Consider the following 13,204-nt stretch of genomic DNA (forward strand, 5'->3'; position numbering starts at 1 on the left):
GCTAAGCCACCTGAATATTAGGAAATACAACAATTCATGCAACACTGGTCCACAATATTGAAATGTAATACTGAAGGAGCGCTGCACTGTCAGAGGTGCCATCTTTTGGCTACCCTCTCAGACAACGTTAAAAATCCCAAAGATCCATTTAAAAGGCATCCTGGCCAACATGCATCTGCCACCGACACAGAAGATCTGGTCATTTACCTCGTTGGTCTCTGTGGTATATCACAGTGTAGAAATCCTTTTCCTAAATTATAATGCAGACTACACTTTTAAAACACATTTTCTGAAGTATTAATGTGGGAGAAGAAGAGAGGATGAGAGGGAGAGGGAGAGGGAGAGGAAGAGAGGAAGAGAGGGAGAGAGGGAGAGAGGGAGAGAGGAAGAGAGGGAGAGAGGAAGAGAGGAAGAGAGGAAGAGAGGAAGAGAGGAAGAGAGGAAGAGGGGGAGAGAGGGAGGAGAGGGAGGAGAGGGAGGAGAGGGAGGAGAGGGAGGAGAGGGAGGAGAGGGAGGAGAGGGAGGAGAGGGAGGAGAGGGAGGAGAGGGAGGAGAGGGAGGAGAGGGAGGAGAGGGAGGAGAGGGAGGAGAGGGAGGAGAGGGAGGAGAGGGAGGAGAGGGAGGAGAGGGAGGAGAGGGAGGAGAGGGAGGAGAGGGAGGAGAGGGAGGAGAGGGAGGAGAGGGAGAGAGAGAGAGAGGGGCTAGTGGTGCAGAAACACCAACATACGGTAGATTTATGAAGCTTTTCACTTTTAAGCCAAACCAAGATAAAGAATTTGTAAGCCACCATTTTGTTCAGCAAATTGCTGGAGGTTTCACAACTGGCCGTTACTGCTTCTTCAATCCTCAGTAAACCTTTGACATTTTACGTGGCTTGGCACTTGATTTTACCCAAAGATTACTTATTAAATCAAAATGCACTTGCAGCCAGAAAGTTTGTGGTCCTTTAAATCTGCTCAGTTTAACTCAACCTGCACGGCCAGTCCATGGGCCAAAGTTTGGGTTCAGCAAAGGAACGCACAAACATATATGGTTCACTCCCCTGGCTCTTTTCCAGGTGCATCTTGGAAAGTTAACTTTGGACGAAATGTACAATAACATAAAAATCAGAAAAAAAGAATTACAAAACAAAATGGGTTAATAGGACACTTGTTTACTGACAACCTCATGTATTGTACAGAACAACACTTGGGTGCGCCTGGAGAATTAGTTTGTTATACCTGAAGCCTTGCACACCCAGTGGGTGCCGCAGACATGGAAGCACATGGTGAACTGGGATAATGTTATTGCATCTGACAAGTTTGTGGTGCTCTTAACAATTTGACTCTGTTGCTTTTGCTCCTTTAATGGGCTACTTGTGTTTGATGACACTGGGGTAACCTTCTTGCTTAAAATGAAGGTGTGCACGAAATGGCCTGCCTTAAAGGCACATTGTGAGGCTGGATACAACTGCGTCAGTAATCCACGGTCAGGCACCAATTAAGGAATGTTTGGCAAGTTTCAAACAAAAAGTGGATACAATTTTACACCTGCTCTCCCTCAATACTGCACTGAAGTGTGATTACATGCTCGAGTCTCCGGAGGCACCCTTAATCAGTGACCTTCTGACTCAGGAGGCGAGAGTGCTACTGACGGAGTTACAGGTGATATGCAAGATAAGGTGTTACCTTATGTGCCGGTGCTTTGACCATACAATTCAGCGGAAATGATTCAGAGCCACCATTTCAAATGAGAGCTTACCTAACATCATTCCCACCATGTGCGAATGATCCAAAGCAAGCGGTGAGGATCTGCAAGAAGTGAAAAAGCAGATGGACCTGGGGCTTCTCCTCTTCCTCTTTGTCTTCATCAATGGCATTTTCTGGTGGTGGTGGTGGCAGGGGGTCGCCCAGCTCACTGGCTAGCTTCAACTCCACTCCTCCTTCCTCCGCCTCGATCTCTGCCTCGGCCACCGCATTGCAGTAGCTAGAGTAGCTGTCGTAGCGCAGCCGCTTCTTGGAGTAGGAGGCCATTTCACCCACCAGCTTCTCACTGTCCTCCGTCCCCACAAAGTCCGAAGACTTGAAGGCAGGCTGGACAGGCAGGCCACAGATGGCAGCAGTATAACACGTATAGCTGTTGTTGCGACGCAGAAGTCTGTAGGAATTCTCAGGCTGCGTCCGATCATCAGTGGCCTTGTCTAAGTGCATTCGGTGCAAGAGATCTTTGTACAGGCCGGAGTCTTTGTGGACTGTGTGGTACACATGGCCGTCACTCCTAGTGTGTCCTTCGAAATTAAACACACCATTTGAAAATGGAGATTTCAGGCTGCCATTTGTGAGAGATGCAGCTCTACCTGTAGAAATAATCAGGAGAGTTCAGGCTTTTATTTTGAAATAAGATCTTATTCACCCCCCCCCCCATAAAAACACAAATCAACAATGTCGCAAATTGTATCATCTTTCCCCCAGTGATACACAACTGCACACATACACAACTGCCAAGGTTCAAGACCACTTTCTCAGGACAACCAGAAAAGGACAATAAATGAAATTTGCCAGTGACAACCACACCCTCGAGAATGGAAGGAAAAGCTGTCGACAGCAGGCAGGTAGCCAGTTTTGATCTCCAGTCTGTTTCAAGTCAGTGGATCCCAGTCCAACCAAATTAACATTGCACATTGTTAAGAGGCCAAATTGTTGAATCAGGATGCTTTGCTAACACTCAGTTTAGAAGCTGCAGCTTCTAATCCCAGACAGGAGCAGTGAAGTTGAAAGGATGATCCAAAGTCATTGAAGGATCCAATGTGGTAAACAGTAAGAATGTTTTGGTGAGGGGGCTTATATTTAAGATACATCCCAGTAGGGTGTGAAAAATAACCAATTGCATGGAGGGCAGTTCAAATGTAGAATTCCTGACAGACTGTTGTTGAAGCAGAGAGTCCAAAACTGTTCATAAAAGGAAATTAGAGGGAGGCACGGTGGCGCAGTGGTTAGCACTGCTGCCTCACGGCATCGAGGACCCGGGTTCGATCCCAGCTCTGGGTCACTGTGGAATTTGCACATTCTCCCAGTGTTTGCGTGGGTTTCGCCCCCACAACCCCAAAGATGTGCAGGTAGATGGATTGGTCACAGTAAATTGGCCCTGAATTGGAAACAATGAATTGGGCACTCTAAATTTAAAAAAAGTCATTAAAAAAAAATTAAAGGACATTCGGTAGTTTCTTGATAGCAACATCAAAGGGTATGGAAAGTGAGCAGGACGGGGATTAGATTAGGTTTGGCCGGTAAGCCGAAGAGTGGTGATCAAAGGATAAATAAATAACTGGTACACAGTTGCATCTATTATATCAAGACTTAAAACTGCCCCCAAATATCAAATTGGCTGGAAGGTTCTCAAGAGGGTTTCTATTCAGATAAGGAGGATTAATTCCACATGCAATCATTAAATTTACAGCGTGACAGAGGAGGAAGGGAACAGCAGGCTGCTTTTCAGCACTGTTTATGTGCAGGTACGCCTGGCATCGAACTGTGCACTGGGGGGGGGGGGGGGGGGGGGGGAAATGAACCAAAAGCAGCTGCTGCTCCACGTTTTGTCAGTCAGATTTCAACCAACCAGACAAGCTCATGAAACCACCTTGTTTTTAACCCAGAAGGAAATAAAATTAGTCACTACCAGCCTGGCTAGTTCCACCTTCCCACGCTGTGGTTTCCTCCACAGCTACTTTGGCTGGTGGACAGCGACTGGAGAGAGTATTTATACACAACAAAAACATATGGTGTTTGGTCCATAGTTTTAATATGCCGCAATTCTATTTTAAAATCATATCTTTGGATAGACTCTTGTGCAGCAGTCAGGAAATCTGGGAATGATAAACCCCCACCCAGCTAGATTGCGACTCCTGTACAAAATGGTGCTCACTCTGCCGGAAGACTCTGACCTCAGGACTGAACTGTCAATTTCCTCCCCCGCCCCACCCCTCCAAAACCAATTCAATGTGGGCAAATCAGGAATTGGGTTTTGCACATCTTAAGTTTCTAAGATGCATGCCAGATTATTCAAACGTACACAAGATTCTGACCTCCTACAAAGTGCATGAGTAACAAAAAGAGAAAGGCATTTCTCCTGCCCGACACATTACGACTTCAGATGCACATTTCCTTTTGCATCAGAGCATATGGGAGGTTTTTGATGCTGCAAATTGAAATCTTTGATGGTTTATGAATAGAAAAGCATCAGTGATGAGAGGAAAATGGACGGCAAGCAAAAAAAGGGAGACAGGGGAGGAGAGAGTTGCCAAAGCTTGGTTTTAAGGAGGCTCTTAAAAAGGAGGATGAAGGGTAAGTGGAGAGGAATAGTTTATGGAAGGACCTCCAGAATATAAGACCAAGACAAAAACGTCAATGGCAGATTGTGGAGGCAGCAAAAAATAAATAAATAAAATGATGGGACGGGGGGGGGGGGGGGGAAAAAGAGAAGAGGTCAGAGAGAACCAGTAATTTAAGTGGGGAGGAGCAAAGTCTTGAAAATATTTTTTCCATTGCAACAGTTCAATTTTGAGCTTATGCATAAGGGGAAGAACGAACATCAAAGTCTTGCGTGCAAAAAAAATAGAAACGAAGCACATCAAGGTCATAATTTCAAATCACCATGGTGTAAATGCACTATGGGCCATGTCATAATCACCTTGGTGTAAATGCACTCTGGGCCAGTCATTATCACCACCGAAATAAGCTGTTCAGACCAGCAGTGTCAAAAATAGTACATTAAATGCAAATTGCCTCTATTGGGAGACGGTCAGGTTACCGTCAGTTGGCTGAAGGAGCAGAGCATGCCAGTGACACGTGACTCACCATTTGAAACTCCGGTGAATCCAGCAACAACGTGGTTGTCCGGGACTCCACCAGTTTCCTCAGAGGCTTCAAAAGTGAGAGGCTGCACAGAATCGTCTGACACCTTTGCACCTGGCAGCTCCTTAAACACTGGTGTTTCCTCATCTTGGCTTTTATCAAGGCTTTCATCCGATATCCTGCACAGCACACTTTTCTTCAGTTTACCTGCAAGATAGATGGGTCAGTTCCAACTTGGGCCAGGGTGAAGTTTCCAATACCGACAACTCTTGTAGTTTACTTGCTGGTGGAGACTTACTTTCTATTTTCCTCTTCATCCAAGGACACACCAACAGCCACACAATGACTGCACATACCAGTGCTCCACCAAGGGAGATCAGTGCAGTTGCCCATATGGGAAGAGTATCCAATCCTAGCACTACAAGAGGAAAGAATGCAACCCGATTAGCAAATTCATTGAGTCACAGTAATTTAACTTTAAAACACTTAAAACCCCTATCTAAATGGAAAGCAGATTCAAAATGCATCTGGGCAGAGGGATCTAGGTGTCTTTGTTCATTAATCACAGAAAGTTGGTATGCAGGTACAGCATGTAATTAAAAAGGCAAATGGAATTTTAGCATTTATTGCAAAAGGACTGTATAAAAGTAGAGAAGTGTTGCTGCAATTGTATAGGGTGTTGGTGAGACCACATCTGGAGTACTGTGTCCAGTTTTGGTCTCCTTATTTGAGGAAGGATGTGGTGGCATTGGAGGCAACTCAGGAGATTCACCAGATTGATTCAGAGGATGAATAATAATCTTTGTCACAAGTCGGCTTACATTAACACTGCAATTAAGTTACTGTGAAAAGCCCCTCGTCGCCACATTCTGGCGCCTCTTCGGGGATACGGAGGGAGAATTTAGAATACGAGGAGAGATTAAACAATTTGGGTTTATACTTGCTGGAATATAAGAGTGAGGGGGATCTGATCGAGGTCTATAAAATATTAAGAGAGATTGATAAAGTAAACGTAGACCAAATGTTCCCCCTTGTGGGGCAATCTAGAACAAGAGGTCACAGATAGAGTGAGAGGCGGTAGATTTAAAGCTTGAGATGAGGCGGAACTATTTCTCGCAGAGGGTGGTGAATTTGTGGAATTCGCTGTGCCATAGTGCGGTGGAGTCGGAGTCATTAAATAGTTTGAAGGAGGAGATAGATATATCTCTGATAACAAAACCTGTTAAAAGGGATATGGGGAACAGGCAGGGAGGTGGATTGAGACCAGGAAGAGATCAGCTATGATCTGATTGAATGGCAGAGCAGGCTCGAAGGGCTGAATTGCCTCCTGCTCCTAAACACAAATTGCACTCTAGCTCATAGGAACAGGAGTAGGCCATTGAGAACGTCCAGCCTATTCTATTAAAATTAGGGCTGATCTGCATCTCAGCTCCATTTACCCACCTTTAAACCTACATCCATAACAACAAAACAAAAATCTAATAAGATCTCAGTCTTTTAAGTATTTCCACAGCCTTTTGGTGCCAAGAGTGTTCCAGTTCTCAAGAACTTTCTTCATCTTTTAAATTGCAAAAACAGATTCAAGCAATGTAGTGACTATTTATCAAGAGAGCAGAGAGAGGAAAAAAAATTGGAAGGTGGTGTCAAAGGAAGCTTGGCGATTTGCTGCAATGCATCTTGTATATGGGACTCACTGCTACCACTGTGTCAATGGTGGAGGTAATGAAAGTTTTACGGTGGCAGATAAGGTGATCAAGTGACCTGCTTGGGCCTGCACTCATCCACCAGGCCAATGGAGAGTATTCCATCACACTCCTGACTTGTGCATGGTAGATAGTGGGCAGGCTTTAGGGAATCAGGGGGATGAGGTACCAGCCACAGGATTTCTAGCTTCTGACCCGTTCTTGTGGTCACAGTATTTATATGGCTAGTCCAGTTCAGTTTCTGGTCAATGGTAACCCCCTCCAGGGTGAGGATTCAGCAATAGTAGTGCCACTGAATGCCACGGTGAGATGGTCAGATTCTCTCTTGGAGGTAGCCAGTGTGGCATAAATGCGGTTTGCCATTTATCAGCCAAAGTCCAAATGTTGCCTAGGACTTGTTGCACAGAGACAGTCTCTTCAGTATCTGAAGGGTCACAAATGGTGCTGAACATCATGCAATCATCAGTGAATGATGGAGGGAGGTCATTGAAGAGGCAACTGAGGATGGATGGCCCGAGGACACTACCTTGAGGAACTCCTTCAGCGATGTCCTGGAGCTTTTATTGTTGGCCTTAACCATCCACAACTATTTTCCTTTTGCGTTAGGCATCATGCCAACCAGTGGAGAATTTTCCTTCTCCAATTCCCATTGGCTTCAATTTTGCTAGGACTCCTTGATGCCACACTTGGTCAAATGCTGACTTGATGCCGAAGGCAATCACTCACAGCTCGGGATTAAAAACGTAGTGAGCAATTTAAGGGTTAAAAGCTTGGGGTTAGATTGGGTTTGTGTTTATTTTAAAAATAATTCTATTTGCAGTGCCTTGGTGGTTTTTGCAGCCAGCAAGTTAAATCCAGGAATGTGTTCATTGGTCTAGGCTAATGCATAGCCATTTGCCTGGGGAGGCCCCTGGGCAGTGGTGCGCTCAGTCAGCGGGTTCCTCCGCTTTGCCAGCAGCGCACTCACGCCCGCGGACTTCCCAACGGTGTGGGGGTGCCCACAATGGGAAACCCCATTGGCCGGATGCTGTCGGGACAGAAGATCCCGCTGCCGGGGGCTTGGGGAAAGGAGGTCATTTCTGGGTGGAGCTCAGAGGCAGTGATTTTGGAGTGAGAGGGAGAAAGGAGCAGAGTTCTGATCTGCCTGACTCAGAGTCCACAATTCTTTCCAAGTAGGAGAGCTTAAAAACAAAAAGCAGAGCAGTCTTGTCGGAAGACAAGGAAGGGGCCGAAACAACCCTGTAGAAGCAGCAGATATTCAGCCAGAATCTGAAGGGGTTCGAACCAGAGCTGGAATCTGTTCTGTATCCCAAGTATTACTCAATGTCCTGCTAATTTTTAGATGGAGAGCTATATGTTTATTTTCTTGCTGTTTAATGGGAAATTGTGGAGAGGTAATTGTAAGCGGTTATTTTCGGATGCGAAGTTAAAAAGTCTAATATTGTATTTATAATAACATTTTGTTTTAGAAATACAAAAACACTACATTTTTAATGCAATCATTCTTTCACAGTCTTAAAATAAACTAAAATATTGGGGTTTCGGTACAGTATCCGAGCCACTGTTACGGTCTGGTCGAGGATCGTAATATACTCAGCTGCCCACTGACTATCTTTGCAGACTCTTCTTGACACTACTTTTCTACCCATCTAGGTGTCATCAGCAAATTTAGCTTCCAATAATTTGGTCCCAGCATCCAACACATTGATATAGATTGTAAATAGTGGAGGACTCAGCACTGATCCCTGCAGCACTCCACTAGTTATAGCCAATCTGAAAAATACCTATTTATCCATACTACCTGCTGTCTGTCAGCTAAACAATCCTTACTTGCTATCTTCTGCAGAGGACTGTTGGGGGGGGGGGGTTTGCTGATGACAAAGATTGGCCAGGTGGTTAACAGGGAGGTTGAATGTCTTGGGTTACAAGAAGATAGTGACGGGATGGTCAAATGAACAGTGGCTGATGGAATTTAACCTTGGAAAAAAGTGTGAGGTGATATACTTTGGAAGGAGTAAGGAGACACAAAAGTATTCAATGAATGGCCTGACACTGGGAAGTTGAGAAACAAAGGGTCCTTGGAGTGTTTGTCCATAGATCTTTGAAGGTAGAAGAGCAGGTTAATAGGTTGCTAAAAAAGGCATATGGGACACTTGCCTTTATCAATCGAGGCATAGATTACAAAAGCAGGGCAGTCATGTTTGAGTTGTATAGAATTGGTGAGGCCACAGCTAGAGTACTTTTGTGAAATTCTGGTTGCCACATTATAGGAAGATGAGATTGCACTAGAGGTGCAATGGCGATTCACCAATTGCTCCCTGGGATGGAACATTTAAGTCACTTTAAGAGAGGTTGGATAGGTTTTGGTCATTTTTCGCTGGAGCAGAAGACGGAGAGGTGACCTAACCAAGGTGTACAAGATTCTGAGCTACATGGACAGGGAGCAGCTGTTCCCCTTGGTTGAAGGGTCAGTTACAAGGGGACACCGGTTCATGGTGCGAGGCAGGAGGTTTAGGGGGAATTTGATGAAAAACCTTTTTACCCAGAGGGTGTTGATGGTGTAGAATGCAATGCCTGGTATGATTTTAGAGACGGGTTGCCTCACATCCTTTAAAAGTGCCTGGATGAGCACTGGGCACATCACTACATTCAAGGCTATGGGCCAAGTGCTGGCAAGTGGAATTAGGTGGGCAGGCCAGGTGTCTTTCATGTGTCGTTGCAGACTCGACGGGCCGAAGGGCCTCTTCTGCAAAAGTCTGTCCAATTCTCTAACCGACCATTGGTCTGTTGTACAATTTCCATTCGATACAATTCTTAACTTCCTTCTTTAGCCGGGGATATTGGATCCTTAGCCAGGGGTAATGAATCCTTCTCCAAGTCTTTCTTTTGCATTGGGATAAATCACAGTTATTACATATCTCCTTGCCTCACAGCGCTGGGGACCAGGATTCGAGCCCGGCCCCGGGTCACTGTCCGTGTGGAGTTTGCACATTCTCAGTGTCTGCATGGGTTTCACCCCCACAACCCAAAGATGTGCAGGTTAGGTGGATTGGCAACATTAAATGGTCCCATGAATTAGAAAAACATTTAAAAAAAGTTAAATATCTCCAAAGTCTGCCACTTCAACTCTACTGTCCTATCATTTAACCTAGTTTCCCAGTTGATCCTAGCCAACCCTTCAGCCTTCAGTTAGCTGTATTTAGGTTTAAGGCACTGGTCATGGACCTAGCATGTTGTGATCGCTGTCACTTAGAGGCTCCCTTACCAGGTGATTGATTAATCCGGTCTTACTGCACATTTGCAGGTCTAGGATAGCCTGTTCCTTGGCTGGCTTTAGAACACTCTGCTCTAAGAAATTAATGTACTGAATTGTCAGGCAACTTTTGCCAATCTGATTCTCGAACTACATGTAGATTAAAGTCATCCATAACTAGTGCTGTATCTTTGTTACATGTTTCATTTATTACTTCCTGAATGCGCTGCCAAACAATGTAACAATTGTTATGGGGCCTATAAACTACTTCCACAAGTGACCTCTGACCATTTCTTATGGTAAAGATTATAAAAATTATTCTACATCTTGATCTGTCAATCCGAGGCAGTCTCTCAGTAATGCAATCTTTAATTAACAGATCTGCCCACCACTTTTTTCCTAGCTTCTTTTATTCCAATATGTCAACTACCCTGCGATATTTAGGTCTCAGCCTTGGTCACCTTTCAACCATGCCTGGAGATACATGTTTATCTGAACAATTCATCCATTTAGTTAGAAATACTGCCTGCATCTATTTACATGGTGTTAAACATTTTTAAAACATTTCCCCAATCTCTGGCCTTATCTGCCGGTACGCTTTTACGATTGTATGCTTTGCCCGTTCCGGTCACTCAATCATTACCAAAATTGCGGTCCTGCTCAATTAGTTTGTTGTTGGATTTGGATTTGTTTATAATCACGTGTACGGAGGTACAGTGAAAAGTATTTTTCTGCGAGCAGCTCAAAAGATAAGTACATGGGAAGAAAAGGTAACAAAAGAAAATACAATGTAACTACATAAACACCAGCATCAGGTGAAACATACAGGGGTGTAGTGTTAGAGGTCAGTCCATAAGAGGGTCATTTAAGAGTCTGGTAACAGCGGGGAAGAAGCTATTTTTGATTCTGTTCGTGAGTATTCTCACACTTCTTATTGTTTCCCTTTACTAGGTTTTCCCTCGTGATTCCGACTGCCACACCACACTATAAGCCCTCTGTACCACTCTAGTTGCATGACTCGCCAGAAGTGTTTCCAGCATGGTTCAGATGTAGACCACCCCAACAATATAGCTCCCACCTTCCTCAGTACTGGAGCCAAATGACCCATGAACCAAAACCCATTGCATGCACAATTTCTGAGTCACACATTAACTCTAATCTGATTTACACTACTCCCAATTTGATTGTGCCTCAGGTAATAACCCAGAGACTATGACACTTGAGATTCTGCGTTTTAATTTAGGCCCCACTTGCTCATTCCTCAGCAGAATATCTTTTCCAGCCCTACTCAAGTCGTTAATACCTACGTAGACCACCACAATTGGATCTATCCCCTCCCATTGCAAGTTTCTCTCCAGCCAGACCAGATGTCCAGAGTGGTCACGCCCCTCCTGTCTCAGCCTCCCCCTGCTCCCGGGCGGTCACGCCACTCCTGTCTCGGCCTCCCCCTGCTCCCGGGCGGTCACGCCACTCCAGCCTCGGCCTCCCGCTGCTCCCGGGCGGTCACGCCCCTCCTGTCTCAGCCTACCCCTGCTCCCGGGCGATCACACCACTCCGGCCTCTGCCTCCCCCTGCTCCCGGGCGATCACGCCGCTCCTGTCTCAGCCTCCCCCTGCTCCCGGGCGGTCACGCCGCTCCAGCCTCGGCCTCCCCCTGCTCCCGGGCGGTCACGCCGCTCCGGTCTCAGTCTCCCCCTGCTCCCGGGCGGTCACGCCACTCCAGCCTCGGCCTCCCCCAGCTCCCGGGCGGTCACGCCCCTCCAGCCTCGGACTCCCCCTGCTCCCGGGCGATCACGCCACTCCAGCCTCGGCCTCCCCCTGCTCCCGGGCGATCACGCCGCTCCTGTCTCGGCCTCCCCCTGCTCCCAGGTGGTCACGCCGCTCCGGTCTCAGCCTCTCCCTGCTCCCGGGCGGTCACGCCACTCCGGTCTCAGCCTCCCCCTGCTCCCGGGCGGTCACGCCACTCCAGCCTCGGCCTCCCCCAGCTCCCGGGCGGTCACGCCCCTCCAGCCTCGGACTCCCCCTGCTCCCGGGCGATCACGCCACTCCAGCCTCGGCCTCCCCCTGCTCCCGGGCGATCACGCCGCTCCTGTCTCGGCCTCCCCCTGCTCCCAGGTGGTCACGCCGCTCCGGTCTCAGCCTCTCCCTGCTCCCGGGCGGTCACGCCACTCCGGTCTCAGCCTCCCCCTGCTCCCGGGCGGTCACGCCACTCCAGCCTCGGCCTCCCCCTGCTCCCGGGCGGTCATGCCACTCCGGCCTCGGCCTCCCCCTGCTCCCAGGCGGTCACGCCGCTCCGGTCTCAGCCTCCCCCTGCTCCCGGGCGGTCACGCCGCTCCGGTCTCAGCCTCCCCCTGCTCCCGGGCGGTCACGCCACTCCAGCCTCGGCCTCCCCCTGCTCCCGGGCGGTCATGCCACTCCGGCCTCGGCCTCCCCCTGCTCCCAGGCGGTCACGCCGCTCCGGTCTCAGCCTCCCCCTGCTCCCGGGCGATCACACCACTCCGGCCTCGCCTCCCCCTGCTCCCGGGCGATCACGCCGCTCCTGTCTCAGCCTCCCCCTGCTCCCGGGCGGTCACGCCGCTCCAGCCTCTGCCTCTCCCTGCTCCCGGGCGGTCACGCCGCTCCGGTCTCAGTCTCCCCCTGCTCCCGGGCGGTCACGCCACTCCAGCCTCGGCCTCCCCCTGCTCCCGGGCGGTCACGCCCCTCCAGCCTCGGCCTCCCCCTGCTCCCGGGCGATCACGCCACTCCAGCCTCGGCCTCCCCCTGCTCCCGGGCGATCACACCGCTCCTGTCTCGGCCTCCCCCTGCTCCCAGGCGGTCACGCTGCTCCGGCCTCGGCCTCCCCCTGCTCCCAGGCGGTCACGCCGGTCCGGTCTCAGCCTCCCCCTGCTCCCGGGCGATCACGCCACTCCAGCCTCGGCCTTCCCCTGCTCCCGGGCGGTCACGCCGCTCCGGCCTCGGCCTCCCCCTGCTCCCGGGCAGTCACGCCCCTCCAGCCTCGGCCTCCCCCTGCTCCCGGGCCATCGCGCCGCTCCAGCCTCTGCCTCCCCCTGCTCCCGGGCGGTCACGCCACTCCAGCCTCGGCCTCTCCCTGCTCCCGGGCGGTCACGCCGGTCCGGCCTCGGCCTCCCCCTGCTCCCAGGCGATCACGCCGCTCCAGCCTCGGCCTCCCCCTGCTCCCGGGCGATCGCGCCGCCCCAGCCTCGGCCTCCCCCTGCTCCCGGGCGGTCACGCCCCTCCGGCCTCGGCCTCCTCCTGCTCTCGGGCGGTCACGCCACTCCGGCCTCCCCCTGCTCCCGGGCGGTCACGCCCCTCCGGCCTCTGCCTCCCCCTGCTCCCGGGCGGTCACGCCCCTCCAGCCTCAGCCTCCCCCTGCTCCCGGGCGGTCACGCCCCTCCAGCCTCTGCCTCCCCCTGCTCCCGG

At 49.7% G+C, this 13,204-nt stretch overlaps 1 protein-coding gene across 5 annotated transcripts in view; it reads right to left on the reverse strand.

Moving 5' to 3' along the window:
* The window catches only part of slc20a2 (solute carrier family 20 member 2), a 109,516-nt gene that overhangs the window by 20,308 nt on the left and 76,004 nt on the right, over nt 1–13,204 (reverse strand). For all 5 annotated transcript variants that reach the window (XM_072517018.1, XM_072517014.1, XM_072517016.1 and 2 more), the window contains exons 6-8: nt 5,128–5,247; nt 4,833–5,036; nt 1,741–2,335 (exon numbers count right to left, since the gene is read on the reverse strand). In XM_072517018.1, the coding sequence (XP_072373119.1) occupies nt 1,741–2,335; nt 4,833–5,036; nt 5,128–5,247 (919 nt within the window). The remainder of the gene's footprint in view (nt 1–1,740; nt 2,336–4,832; nt 5,037–5,127; nt 5,248–13,204) is intronic.

The sequence above is a fragment of the Scyliorhinus torazame genome, chromosome 9 (assembly GCF_047496885.1).
Source record: "Scyliorhinus torazame isolate Kashiwa2021f chromosome 9, sScyTor2.1, whole genome shotgun sequence".
NCBI classification, from domain to species: Eukaryota; Metazoa; Chordata; class Chondrichthyes; order Carcharhiniformes; family Scyliorhinidae; genus Scyliorhinus; species Scyliorhinus torazame.